The 15,362-nt window shown below is 38.1% G+C and overlaps 1 protein-coding gene across 5 annotated transcripts in view; it reads left to right on the forward strand.

The window, feature by feature from the left end:
- The window catches only part of Rpgr (retinitis pigmentosa GTPase regulator), a 47,736-nt gene that overhangs the window by 14,347 nt on the left and 18,027 nt on the right, over positions 1–15,362 (forward strand). For 3 of the 5 annotated variants that reach the window (XM_059250222.1, XM_059250221.1, XM_059250220.1), the window contains 5 exons: positions 135–259; positions 2,949–3,212; positions 4,175–4,343; positions 9,337–9,434; positions 14,069–14,134. In XM_059250222.1, coding sequence (XP_059106205.1) covers positions 135–259; positions 2,949–3,212; positions 4,175–4,343; positions 9,337–9,434; positions 14,069–14,134 — 722 coding nt within the window. The remainder of the gene's footprint in view (positions 1–134; positions 260–2,948; positions 3,213–4,174; positions 4,344–9,336; positions 9,435–14,068; positions 14,135–15,362) is intronic. The other 2 variants (XM_059250223.1, XM_059250224.1) reach the window with 1 other exon arrangement.

The raw sequence follows: 15,362 nt of genomic DNA on the forward strand, positions 1-15,362 counted from the left end.
GGTCAGTAGACCAGAGTGAATTTAATTCAGAATCCTATGAAAAGATTATAATTGCAGTAGAAGTTTAAGGTATTTGTCTATAACTAGATCTGTACAAATGAAACTTAGTAACATCAGTTTTATTTGCATTTTAGATATCGGCCTCATGTACACTTTTGGAGATGGCCGACATGGAAAATTAGGACTTGGAATGGAGAATTTTACCAATCAGTTCTTTCCTACTTTGTGCTCTAATTTTTTGAGATTTACAGTTCAATTGGTAAGGGTTTCACATTCCCTCTTGCATATTTTCATATTTCTAGATTTAAAACTTTTGTTATTTCATAAAATGCATATGTTTATGTTTGTGTGAGCATTTCATAGATATAGCTAATAATAACTATAACCTGTTTTGTAAGAGGCAAATGTTAGACATCATACTACTCTGAAACAATCTCCTTTTCCAATTTTGTTCCTTCAACCACATTTTTTGTACAAATATTGACTTTTCTGCTTCATATTCGCTTCTCTTGGAAACCAGGACTGTGCCATGCCTGTAAGCTTTGTGTCTCATGTAGCAAATACCCAGTAGAAGTCCTTGCTCACCAGGCTAACAGGGCAAATGCGGTATGACTGGGGAAGGTTGGGCACTCCCAAAGCCTGCACAAGAATAGACGTGATGATAAGTGAACAGTGTTGCACATGATTTATTGGCGGAACACTCAGATAAGGATTTATCTTTTCAGTACCAGGTCATGGTCAGGCTTCCTGTTTGATTGGTTCTGATGTGTTTAAGAACTGTAGACATGTAAGGGATGGTCACTTGGTGATGCTCATATTGCTTCTCCAATGATGTGTCTCATACTATGGGACACTTCTCTTACTAATTTGATAACTGGGATAGTTTTAGTTGCCAGCTTGACACAATCTAGAATCACCTGGGGACGGGGAGGGGCCCTCCGTCGGAGACTATCTAGATTAAGTTGGCCTGTGGGCATGCCTGTGAGGCATTTTCTTAATTAGGTTGACTGAAGTCTGAAAAGCCATTCTGAAGGTCAGCAGCACCCTTTCACAGGCTGGGCCTTGGACTGTGTGAAAAGGAGAGAGCAAGCTGAGCACTAACTAGCATTGCCTGCATGCTTCGCTCTCTGCCCTTGGCTGTGGATCTGAGGTGATTACCTCCCTCAAGCTCTGCCCTAGACTCTTGTTAGGATGGGCCTCAGCCTGCACCCGAGAGTTAAAATAAACGCCTGAGTCGCTTTCTTCAGGGTATGTTATCACAGAGAGGGGAAGAGAAGCTAAGATAATAATCATGTAATGGAAGCTTATTGTGTGCAAGATCTTGGTCTACATATTAGGAATATAAATTATGAACAAAAATACCAACTGCTTGTTCAGTGATCTTTATCGAGAGGAGACTTTTAAAGAGGAATATACAAAATTCTAGATGAAATTTTAATAAAAGTTAGGTGCAGGGTATGCAACTCTTCTTAGATCACCAGGAAGAGCACTGCAAAGTGGCTAGAATCTGAGTCTGAAAAACAGTATAGGCTCTTTTTTCCAATGGCTTTTATTGATGAGTTAAGACCATTTGTATTTAGGATTATTATTGAGATAGATGTGTTAATTCCTGTCATTAAAAATTAATTAAAACATAATTATATCACTTCCCCTCCATCCTTCCCTTTCCAAGCCCCTCTCCCCCAAATTCGTATCCTCTCTATCCATTTTGACATATACGTATAAACAAATAGGTCTATAAGTATGGCCTGCTGAGTTGTACATATTCTAGAGCCGGCCACTGGTGTTGGGTAAACAACAAGAGGGCTCATTTCTGGAGAAGACTATCTCTCTCTCTCTCTCTCTCTCTCTCTCTCTCTCTCTCTCTCTCTCACTGCAGTCCTTAGTATAGGGCTTTTGTCGACATTTTTGTCAAAAGCATTTACTTCTTAAAACTCATTAGCTGTCTTATTTTTCATTCTTTTGTTCAGTGTGCTTGTATTTTCCTCTAAAGACCTGTAAGCCTTTAATTTAGAAAGTGTTCCTGGAAAGAAAAAGGCTTGGAGACATAATCTTTTTTATTTTTAACAATTATATATATATATATATATATATATATATATATATACATATACACACATACATGTGTATATATGTATATATATATAGGTTTGTATTATGATTGCATTCATCCCCTCATTACTCTCTCATATCCTTTCCCTTCCCCCTCTCAATGCTTTCTTTGTTTCAACTAGCACATCTCTTACTCCCATGCTTTTCTTTTGGTTCACTGGATTTAGGATTGCTTCCATGATAAGGGGCTACTTGCTAGAACATGGCCAACGCAGTACTGTCTACACTACCAAAGACAATGTCCTCCTCTCTCTCAGTAACCATTGACTACCAATAGTTTCTTAGAACAGGGTGGGACTTCATGGATGCCTCTGCCTTCCATGATGGAATGTTGAGGGGCCCGATCCTGTGCAGATTTTGTGTAGATATGCATAATGGTCAGAGACTAGTTATTCTTGAGTAATTTCCCTACTTATTAGTCTCTGGATATTTTCTGAAGTTTTTAATGTTGTTTAAAGATCAAAACATAACATTTCTAAGTTTTAATGAGACACATTTAATGAGATACTGTGACAAGGGCATTTTCTCTAGATTATATTAAGTTGAAAGTAAATAATGGAATAGACTACTTTTAATTTTCCATCAGTGTTTAAAGAATATATGTTTAATTCATGTGTATGTATGTGTATAGATAGATAGATTGATTGATCGATCGATCAATAGATAGATAGATAGATAGATAGATAGATAGATAGATGGAAAGAACAGAGAAAAGCCATGAGCCAGTCTTAGAAGTTTGCCTCTAAGTAAATGTCTTGTTGCCGATCTGATAACTGTTAGCCTATTTGTGTTTGATGTTAACATTGATTCATTTTTCTGTGAATTTATGCTTGCAGATTGCCTGTGGTGGGTGTCATATGCTAGTTTTTGCCACCCCACGACTTGGTGCAATAGATGAATCTGAGTTTGAAGAAGTATATGAGCCTTACCTAAGTACATGTTCTTTGCCCATCAGTGACCTCTCCCCAGGAACTCCACTGAACAGATCTTTATCAGCGCGCCTGCGGCGAAGAGAGAGGGTACAGTGTGGTCTTGTCTGTATGATAGTACTTTCTACCACTGCAAAGAAAACAGGAACAGGGCCTTTCAAGATGAAATTGGTAATAAAATGATAAGAGATAAAAGCTTTTCAACTTTTATAGTAAGTTCAGAGTTAAGATATTAAAAAAATACAAATTGGAAAATTCAAATTACCATGGATAACCTTTGTTTATAGATCATTATCAAATGCACAGCACATTGTATGGATCTTCCTTACCTCAAAGTGAGTAGTCCCTTGAACTTTTCCTAAGCTGTATGTGGACTGATTATTTGTTACATGCTTTTTTGTAATACTGTGGTAAGAACATTTGTATCCATGTAACACAGCTTTAAGAATGTACAACAGGGTATTAGTGTAATAAGAAATACAGTGTTATATTGTACAGCAGATATGGGACACTTCATCATTTAGCACAATGCTGCCTTCTTTTTGATAAGCCTCCTAAGCAGTGGAAGGTTATAGACTATAAACAATGAAACATGAGAAAGAAAGAAATAAGTCCTTTACTTGGAGACAGAGAATGTTTCCTACCAACTGCATTTAGAGACTCTCTGTGCTTCAAAATTGCTATATAAGTTGCACATCTTTAAAAAGAAAATAGTTAAATGCTTAAAAGCTTTGAAAATTATTTTAAGTTCTGAAATGTGTTCCTTTTGAAGTGAAAAGGTTTAGTCTGTATTTTATTATGAAAAAAAATATATGGAATATTGAAGACTGTCCCATTAGACTATGGTAATACTTGTTTCTTATGAGCAACTTTTTATTTCTCAGGGTAGACAGATGAAACACAAGTATATTCCCTAACACATGAAAAATAGACTTTAATAATGACAGTTTAGGGTACCCAAGATACAAAGACAAAAACCCAGAAGGCTTTTGAGTCCTTGGGAATACTTGAGTGCATGTCTTAGAACACTGGCAGACTTCAAGGCCTTCTCTTCCATCTTTTCAGTAACTGGGGGAAAGTATGTGCAGATAACGTATGTAATCACTGACAGTTTGTTTAACCTTATTTTAAAGGAGCGACCACCAGGTTCTGTTGCCGTGATGGGAACACTGCCTCCATTAGAGGGGACTTCTGCCTCCGCATCAGCTCCTTATTTTTCCCCCACTTCAATCCCTTTCCGTTTGTCTATGAATAACTACCCAGAGAAAAGCCCCGCTGAGTCTGTGGGGCCGCTGGACTCAGGTAATGTTGGCCTGCTTTCAAAGGAAACTGGAGTTGCACTCCTGTAGTATTCCTGCTTGCCTTAATACTTTCTCCTGGGCCAGGGACATAGGCCAGTGGTGTACTTATAGTACTTGCTTCATGTGGGTAGGGCTCTGAGACTCATTACCAGAACTGGAAATAAATCAAACCCCTGTTTTTTTTTCCAGTTTGTTATAGTATCTTCTCCCTAGTTAGAGTGTGACATTTCTAATTGGAGCTGAAATCTGTATACATCCTATAGCACTCACCACAGCAGCAACTCTATGTAATCCACATAGAGTCATTCTAGGCATGTGAATTCCATGACTCAGGTGGGAGATATAGACTTTATTGTAGGGCTAAGAAAAGCAAGGCTCCAAGAGATGCAGTGACTTTCTTGCAGCCATTCAGCTGATGAATGTAGTAGACAGGGTATAAATGGAAGTTCTGTACTGCAGAATGAAAGTTCTGTACTGCATCACAGTGCTTATGTGCTTCAGCATGGAGTTATGTAGTTCAAGTCATCTAAATTTCATGCTGGGTCTGGTACTTCTAAACTATGGAACCATCTGAATTTTTCAAAGCCTCGGTTTCTTTATCTTTGACATGGGTTTGAGAATACTGAACTAAAGGTCTGGCAAGATGACACAGAAGATAAAGGCCCTTGCTATGTATGACTTGCAACCTGAGTTTACTCTCTGAAACCCACATAAAGGTTAAAAGAGTCTCATGTGGCACATGTGTACACATACACATGCATACACAATAATAATAATTCAAAATTTTTAAGTAAATGCGTAATTAAGAGAGTGATTATGAGGATTAAGTGAGGTCTAGCATGTAAAATATGTGGTAATGCATTCAGTACCTCTATAAACACCTTCGTAAATATACTTAAGATCATTAACGCCTCTACCTCATTGCATATTAGCTATAGATTTCATAATTTAAATTACAACTCCAATTCTTTTAGTATTATACACCTCTTAGACTCTGCTTTTTCTTCAGATCATATAAATATTTCTCCTTTAACTGTTCTGCACCTCTCTGACATAATTTTATTTGGAAACATTAGTGTGGCTTAGGAGAATCTGTCCATTACTACAAATGTATACTTGAATATAACCTCATGACCAAGAGATCAGACCCACAGTAGTTTGGGGATTCAAATATGAAACAGAAGTAGGTGAGATGGCTCAGAGGTTAAATGCATTTGCTGTGAAGGCCGAGTGACCGGAGTTCATGCCTGGTTTTCACATGAAGGTGGAAGGAGATAACTGACTCCACAACTTGTCTTCTGACTTTCACACACATGCCATATCATGCAGGTACCCATATACAACACACACACACACACACACACACACACACACACACACACACACACACACAAATAATGTTGAAAATGAAACCTAAGAGTTGGAGATAAAGCATGGCAGAGATGACTTTTTGTATCTTTGAGGACCCTAGGCAAATGACTGAATCAATAAAGGGCCAGGGACCAGGCAAGAGCAGACTGTGGAATAGAAACTATAAGCAGGACATCAGTAATGAGCTGGACATCAGTAATGAGCTAGTTAACATGCACCTTTCGTAGGATTCTCTTTGAAATAAGCATGAACGTCAGATGGTGCTATTTAACCTTAAACATAAAAAAGATGTGAAGTTGGGAGGGAGCATGGGAAGAATTAGATGCGTGGGGTCAAGATGATCCTATTTCATTGTATACGTGTTTGAAATTCTCAAAAATAAAAATTTCAAAAAACATTTAAAACTGTTTCAAGTAATGGCAGATTTTGCTGAGCAGCGTGCTCAGATAAAGATGAGTTTATAGTGTAGGAAAGTTATTCAACACTTTAGGAGCTTTCAGTATGGCGTGATACATAATTTTACAATTTTGTAGCTTGAATAAATAAGAGTTACATTTAAAGTTTAAACTTTTTATGACAAATTTAATTAAAAAATAAAGTATAAAAGAGTCAGCCACACAAAGAGACAGTATATACACATTCCAGACAAAGAATAGTAGACACAAAGATTTGGAGGCAATGTATTAGAAAAGGCAATCAGTATGATTAGAGGATTGGGGACATTCAGGTGAATATGTTGTCGGAGAAAGAAACAGTAAATAGGTTAGAAGAGACCTATTTGGATTGAATGTTTGTCTTCAGTCTAATGGTGTTTGTACCTGATGTGTTCCAGTCCAATTGACCTTTCAAGATAGTCACTTCTGGGTTATTGTGGATTGTAGGGAAGTCAGACTGCAGGTTGGAAGGACACTTGTTATTTAGAAGGAAAGGAGGAAGGACTGATATTAGTCCGTAACCATGGACTCAGGAAATTAGTATCTGAGAGAGTGCTGTTTTGAATGCTGAGTGCTGGTCAGAGCTCAAACAAAGAGCTTCCAGAGTTCCCAGTGCATTTGGCATCATGGAGAATACCAGCAACCTCAACCTGAGAAGCTCTAGGGAATGACCTGGGTAGAAGCCAGAGTGTTTCGAGTTGAGGTATGAAAGGAGAATGAGAAGAGAAGAGGAGCTAAGCTCTCTAGATCATTATTTTGCCTATTTGGTCATGAGACAGCCCAAAGAACTCGGATGGCTGCTGGAGGGATTGTGAGGCCAATGTGGGACACAATGGGATGATACCACATGTAAGCCAATGGCGGTAAGCCAGTAGTCTAGGAGAGCATGGTTGAAACACTTGAGAGGCTGGCACACAGCAGTCTTTGGTAGCAGGGAAGATATACTACACTTTAACAGAAAAATGAGAAGTTGGATACAAATGTATAGAGATGGATAGATAGAAGATGGTAAGTCTGATGACTTACATTTTCTCAGTCAAACTTGAGGCAAGGCCATAAAACTGATCATTTTTTTCCAAACCTACATTCTCTGGTTCTCCAATCTATCCCTTTGTGACAGTTTCCACATTAATCTTTTCCTCTTAAGATCTTTGTCCTCTTAAGATTCCTCAGTTTTATGAAAATACATATAAAATCTCCCATATGAGTCTCACCTGCTCTTCTAGCTTCATCTTTCAATAATATTTCCTTAAAAGATTCATCTAGATTAGGAGAAAAGCCATGGCCCATGGGCCAAATCTAACTATTGTCCTATTTTAGGAAGTGAGAATTTATGGAAACCCAGCCATCCTGGTTCCTTCATGTATTGTGAGTGGCTGCCTTCATGCTAAAATGTCAGAGGTTGGGGCCTGGAGAGAAAGGCAGCCATTAAGAGCATTTGCTCTCGCAGAGGACCTGAGTCGAGGTCCCAGCATCCATGATGGACAGCTCACAACCACCTATAACTCCATCTTTGGGGGATCAGACACACACACACACACACACACACACACACACACACACACAAATAATAATAATAAAATCTTTTTTGAAAGTTTCAGATGTGAAGGACAGCTGTACAGTTCCTGTGTTTGCTTAACATCTGAAACTTTCAAAACACAGCCTCAGGTGTTAACTTAGGGTCCTGGTATTGATCAAAGTGAGTGATTCAGTTTGACTTCTTGAAGAGCATGGACTGCAGAGTCAGGCAGAACTGAGATGGGAAGTAGGCACCAGAAGAGTCAGTGAAGCTCACCTTTCTCTCATTGTCATAAAGTATATGCTTCTGACACGTGGGAAATCTTCAGCATAGACTATTTTCTTGTAGCTCTCTGCTTCTTTGCTTTAGTAGTGTTGGTCTTTAGTCTCTTCCTCTCCCACGTCTATCGCCACCTACCTCGCGGAATTCTGGGCATCCTCTCATGTACCGTGCAAATGAAGTCTTTCCTGATTCCCAATGTCCATATGTGATTATTTCTTTACCCAGTATCCTATGTTCTACATCCCTTCCAGAGCATGAGTTCATTAAGGGTTAACAGTTACATTACTATTTCTAGTAAACACACACACACACTACACACCATCTGTCTTAAACCTTAAATAGAGATAGTTGAAACACAGAAATAGTTATTAAGTTTTCTCTTCATATATCTCATGTGTAAAGAATATAAAATGAACAATTTCCATTCATTTACATTCAGTGACAGTCAATTGAAAGGATTTAAAAGAGAGCAGTGAGTGTATGCTGACATTTTTAATGGCAATTTCATCAGGGAGTACTCCATAGATGGTCAGGTGATCAAAAAGGGCATAGTTAGAAATGGACAAAAGTGTAAGTTCAAATAGAGCCAATTGATTTTGAATTTTCTGCCTTTATGATATTTTGTGATATTACTTTTTTAAATTTCTAAGTGCTTACACTAGTTCTTCATTGCTACATTTAAAAATGACCACAATTTAACAGGTCAAAATCATAGATATTTCACACAACTTCTAAGAGTCAAGAATCCAGGCGCAGCTTGGCTGAGTGTTTCATGCTCAAGCTCTTTTCATGGACTCGCACTGTTAAATGGAATGTTAGTATCTGGAAGCTTGACTGGACTTCTAGCTTGTTCATGTGACCATTAACAGGGCACTTCACAGCCTTGCCATATAGGCTTTTCCATAGAAATGCTCCCAATATGGAGCAAGGAGTCACAAAGGTATAAGACACATGTGGGACTAAGAAACTGTAGTCATGTCACAGTTGTGTCCACTTTCTTTGATCGATCATACACATAGAACTCAACCCCATACCATATGCATGGAGAGCTACACCGAGATAGGAGTACCAGGGGAGAGTGCGTCATTGGGACTGTCTCAGGCTCTTGATACATACAGTTCCACTCAGAAATACTTATTCCAAAGGAATAGTGTTTGCACGTCCTTGTGAATGAAGTTGTTGCTACATAATTGGCAAAAAATTAAACTTTGAGTATGAGATTTGAAAATGCGCTGCTGCTAGGAATGACTACCGTCCATCTCTACCCACGAGAGTAAAGGGCCTTGGACGCAGTCACACCCCATGATGTATTATAGAGCGAGTTTTGGTTCATTTGCTTTTCTCATTTCTGTTAGATCTGAGCCTGACTTTTGCTTTTATTCATTCAGATTATTTTGAAGATAAAATGAACAAAGAGACAGAGACAGAAAATTCTTCAGCAGTGGATTCAGAAAACCTTGGTGAAACTACTGACGTCTTAAATATGGTAATTTCTTCCTGTCTATTTAGATATGGGTTATGTGCATTTGAGTTCCTCATGAACTTGTGTGTATATATTTTTATATTTTATGTGTAAAAGCTGATTTTTGTTAATATCTAATAGCACATACTAGTATTAGTGGGTTTCACTGTGGCATTTCCATACCTTCATAAGTCAAGCTCTGATCATGTGTACCCTCCCTTGACCCTCTCTTGCCTACACTTACTCCCCTCTGCCAGCCCCCCCTTCCCTTTAACAGTCCACCTTCTACTTTTAGGTCATCTTTCCTTTTAGTTTCTGTTTGTGAGAGAAAACGTAATATTTTGTCTGTGTTAGATTGCTTAGCATGTGTCCTACAGTTACATCCATTTTCCTGAAAATGGCATGAGTTAATTATTCCTTATGAATAAATTAATCACTCACTCCCTTGTGTGGGGGTGGATGTGAGGGAGAGAGAGAAAGGGGAGGGGGTGAGTATTTTTCTTTCTCCATTCGTCTGTTGACAGAATCCGTTAACTTAGCTAATGACTTTTATTGCACTAAACCTGGGTATCAGGTATTTCTTTTGTATGCTCACCTCTTTTCCCTCACATACAAACCTCAGACTAGTCGAATTAGATTATTTTATTTTTAAATAATAGTTTTAATAATTAGAAATACATAATAATTAGTAATTTAATAATAGTTCAAATAGTTATTTTTAAATAATAAATAGTTCTATTTTTAGGCTTTTGAGGAACCTTTGTACTCTTTTGTGCTGGTCTTTTAATCTGCATTGAATTCATTCCTGATATGATCTTTATTGTGTATTATTTCTTTCCATTTCCTGATTTGGGTTCTGCTGTGTTGTTGTGTTTCGAAGGCCTTGAGATGCATTGGTACGTTTTATGATCTCTCTGGCTATTTTGTTTGCTTGCTTTCCTCAGCACTCACTGCTATGAACATCCCTTTTTATACAGCTTTCTCTGTAGCCCACAGGTTCTGGTATATTGTGTTTCCATTATAGTTTTTCTTTCTATCTATTTCTATTATTTTCTTTTTTATTCCATGTGGTCTGATAAGAGGTCAGAAATTAAAATGTTTTTGAATTTTGGAAATTTTCCTTTATGGTCTTACATATGGTCTATTTTGGAAAAAGTTTCATATGCTGATGTCAATAAATGTGCATTCTATATCTGTTGAAATATATGTGACATTACTGTGTTGATTGTTTGCTTGGATAAGAGTACGGTACTGAAGTCACCACTATTATTGTGTTGGAGCCTATCTTTCCCCTTATCTCTAGTGGTATTTTGTTTCATAAAATTGAGTGCTTCAGTATTTGGTAAATACACACACACACACACACACACACACACACACACACATTATGTATGTGTATATATATATATTTTTTTTTCATGAATTATTTCCTTGATCAATATGTAGTGACAGTCCTGGTTTTTAATTTTGGCTTTCAGTATATTTTGTAATATATTAGTGTAGCTACTCCTGCTTATGTTCAGATTCCATTCACTTTGAAATAAATCTCCATCTCTCTCAGTTCTTGTATGTTTTCTTGATACAATTTTTCCTTAAAGCATATTGCTCTTTTCTTTTAAATACAGTCACCCAATTGGTGTCTTTTAATTGGTAAATTAACACCATTTACATTCAAGTTATTATTGAAAGGTATATATATGTTACTGATTTGGTTCTTTCCCAAAAAAAAAAAACAAAACAAAACAAAAACTCTGTTTATTTCTTCTTGTCTTAGAATGTCTTCCTCTCATGCTAGAAGTGGTGGTTAGCTGTTTCTCACATGTATGCCTATTCTTACAGTGAGATGGATTCTTTTCAGTGCTTTCATGATTGTGTGCACTCTCCTTTTTTTTCTAGGTGTAGGATTGCTTTAATTGTCTTCTGTGATGCTGGTCTGTTAGTCATGACTTACGTTGATGCATAGTTATTTTGGAAGGTCTTTATTTCTCCTTTGATTTTGAAGGATAGCTTTGCTAGGTGTCTTAGGGTTACAGTTGCTGTGATGAAACACCATGACCAAAAGCAACTTAGGGAAAAGGGGTTTATTTCACATTTTACTTACAGTTCCATATAACAGTTTGTCATCAAAGGCAATGAGGACAGGAACTCAAGCAGGGCAGGAACCTGGAGGCAGGAGCTGATGAGGCCATGGAGGGGTGCTGCTTACTAGCTTGCTCCTCATGGCTTGCTCAGCCTGCTTTTTTTTTCATAGAATCCAGAATCACTAGCCCAGGAATGGCACCATTGACAATGGAATGGGCCCTCTAACATCAATCACAAATTAAGAAAATGCCCTACAGGCTTGCCTACAGCGCAATATTATGGAGGCATTTTCTCAATTGAGGCTCCCTCCTCTCTGATGACAATAGCTTGTGTCAAGTTGACAGAAAACTAGCCAGCATATTTGGTATGCTAATCTTGATTGGCAGATTTTTTTTCTATTAATTGAAATACATCTTTATTCCATTCTCTTTAGTCTTTAATTATGCTGATAAATCTCTTATTCTAATTGATTTGCCTTTAAATGTAACCAAGTGTTTCCTCTCATGGCTTGATTGTTTATTGATTGCCATTGAGATTCCATCTCATTCTGTAGCCATTCTGTCTTAGAATTCACTCTTTGGTTCTGCCTAGCCTTGAACTTACTATAGGGTCTAATGGCCACAGCCTTCATAGTATGTTTTTGTGTTGAGATTTACACATTTGTTAGAATGGATGTGTCTAACACTGTTATGTGAAATCCTCCTTACTTAGCACCTCTTTCCTTATGGTGTACCTTGAGGTATCAGTTTATTGTGTAGTGTTGAGTTGAATTGCAATTCGACTTCCTGCTATAACATTTGTGTGGAATATTTGGCAGTGAACAGTTAAGTTTTGATGTGATGTGTACAGTGTCAGTCTGGTAATCCACCCTCTCTGTGCACACACAGGTGGCTCTCATGTAGAATCTTATACAACTCTGCTCTAGTTTGGGAAAGTTGGATTCCTGAGGCTCCTATTTTCAAGGAAAGCACCTCCCTTTCCACTCAGCATTGCATTCTAGTTTCCCACTGCAGAGAATTCTCATGGGAGGGGGTGTCAGAATCTCCTCCCCCAGGCCAACCTGACTCTAGGCTGCTGCCTAGCAAACCCATGCAATATTGCCTGGAAACTGTTGTGCAGCTTTTGCTTGGAATGCATAAACAAACATGCATCCATCCCACATAGGGAACTAACAACAGAGCAAACTACCAATACCACCAAAGGCCCACATGATCAACCAATGTGGGCTACTTACAGCAATGTGTGTGAGGGGTTACATACAAGTGCATAGCTGACTCCAAGGTCATCTCTGAAAATCTTATCACTGAAAATCCCATCCCAGTATGTGTGATGCTGCCCCTAAATTACCTCCTTGGAATCTCCTGTAGAACTTGAAGGCAACTCAACAGGTCAGAGAGCCTCCGCTCACCAGTAGTCCTTACTGCTTATATAACCTGGAAAGAGACTGTGTGAATCTTATATGTTTCAATGACTTCTTGAGACTTGTGATTTGTTTATTTCCTAAGTCTTAGTGAGCGTCCCTTCAAGATGGAATGCTTCAATTAGGAGGAAATCGCTACACAACCTGGTTGCAAAGATAGGAAAATATAGGAAGCTTTAATTCGCAGAGCACTTAAGCATTAGCCATCACAAGATGGCTCCCCAGTTAGAGCACTCCGAGAATAACCTTGGAAATACAGAGAAATTCTCCAGAACAAGCGTACAGTACTGATTTTAAGTCTCTTGTCTATCTAGACTGTGTGTCTTCCCCAGCCCCACAGTAATTTCTTATAGTTCTAAAGCTGATTGGTGAGTGGTATTTAGTGCCACCGCTCAGAGGAAACCAACCATAAGCCCACACACTCAGAAAGACATATAACACATTTTGTCTCTCGTGCGTGAAATCTTGATTGAAAAGAAAAAAATCTGGCAGGAAAGTAGAAGGAGAACTATGTAGGGGGCAGGGACAGTAGGGTGAGAAAAGGTGGTAGGGGGAGTGTGGCTGAAGTACACACTCTGCATGTGTGAGAATGTCGTGAAACATAGTATTTTATTGAATTAAGAAATGGTTGTATCTTTTTAAATCTAGGCCCACGGAGGCTAAATTCAGAAGTCTGTTAGCTCCTGCCAGGATTTCCCTGAGAACCAAACTCTCCACTGGTGGCGCTCGCTGGGGCTTTTTGTCATTCACTCTTACCATCCCTTGGTCCACTCTTCTCTTGCCCCATGCCAACTGCCATGCCGCTGGTCTTGGGACACCTCTTTTCTCGTAATTCTATTGCTCAGCTCCAGCCCTCTCTAAGCATCTGTCCCTCCAGTGTCGCATTCCGCCACTCTCCTGTACTCATCCACCGAAACAAGGAGGAAGGACTCCTGTTTTACTTCTAATATGGAGAAGCTGGACAGCACTGAGTTCCTGGAAGCTGCTGTATCTTGAGTATGAGGTCTGTTCGTGGAGTTCTCAGCAGCTTTTCTATCCTGACACCGTTACTATGGCAGGTGTAGGTAGATTGGAGTAATGTCTGAGTTTCTTTGTATTCATTATTCATATATAATTTTTCCATTTTATCTAGAACATACATTTTTATTTATTTCAGACACATGTGATGAACCTGAGTTCCAATGAGAAGTCATTAGAATTTTCACCAATTCAAAAACAACAGGTATAACACACAGAGTTATTGTTATTATTGTGGTGGGGAAGAACAGTTTTAATTATATTTCTTTGAAATTTTTTTGAAAAGAAGACAAAAAGGTAATCATTCACTTACATTAAAATTAAATTAAAATTTAAAAGACAGGAATGCAATGTAGATTACTTCTGTTTTGTTTCTTTTATTGGTATATATTTTCTCATAGAATTTTATTGCTAGAATTTGCTCATCCACTTATTTACCTAAGTTATGATGATTCTTTTCTGCCAAGCAGTGGATAGTCATCATACTTCATACTTGGGGGAAGAGGCTACTATTTATCAGAATATGTCTCGTAATTTGGTTGTATATGACTTTGAGTGAGTCACTATGTAGACTTTGCTGGATAATATTCACATCTTTCTAACTCTAAAATTGTGTGGATATTTTAGTATAAACTATTTGATAATCATTTTATGATATTTGGATTGGACTTTATGTCAAGGAAGGATTAGCATAAAGTCGGATTTAAATGAAAATTGGAAATTAGTAAGCAGCTGTAGATGGGTAAGAAAGAGAGACTTTAGTTAGTAAAAATATCAGGAGCAAAAAACAGTCTGTGGTTTCCACAACCCTAAATAAATGAAGACCTGCTCTTTATTATTTTACTTGTCCTGACTTTAGAGGCCAATGAAATAAAAATATGAGGTATTCGAAAGTTACTGAAATAAAAGCAATTTAGTTGGAGGTTTGGCTTTGGAAATCATTAATTTCTATTTTCTACTGCCTTTGCTACATCGTTAGATTAAAAAATTCTTAACACCAGATCCTATAAAATGCAGGAAGATCTTGTTGAATTATAAAATCACATAGGCAGCCCTCTAAAGTGAGAGGTACGTACATCTTTGAACATGGGCGAGCTGTTCTCTTGACATGGCTGGCTAGGCTCATGAGTGCTCACGACCTCAGTGATGGACTCTGCCTCTAGCAGCCATCTTTCCTGTGTCTTTCCTTCCTCTTGACTTAGATACTAGACTTGAAGTTTTCTGGGGAGCTAGGAAAAGAAAGGCACATACAGTTAGAAATGAGTTCTGGCAGTTAGGCCTGTCTCCCTTAGGATTCAAATTTCAAAACTTCCTAAAGAACAGACCTGGAAACAGTAGAAATGGGAATCCCTTTTAAATGGGTATGTAGTCCATATTTCACATACTGCTTTTCTGTTAGGCTCTGTGAGGCCTGCTTTAGTGGGTAAAAATGA

Source organism: Peromyscus eremicus, chromosome X, assembly GCF_949786415.1.
Source record: "Peromyscus eremicus chromosome X, PerEre_H2_v1, whole genome shotgun sequence".
Taxonomy (NCBI): Eukaryota; Metazoa; Chordata; class Mammalia; order Rodentia; family Cricetidae; genus Peromyscus; species Peromyscus eremicus.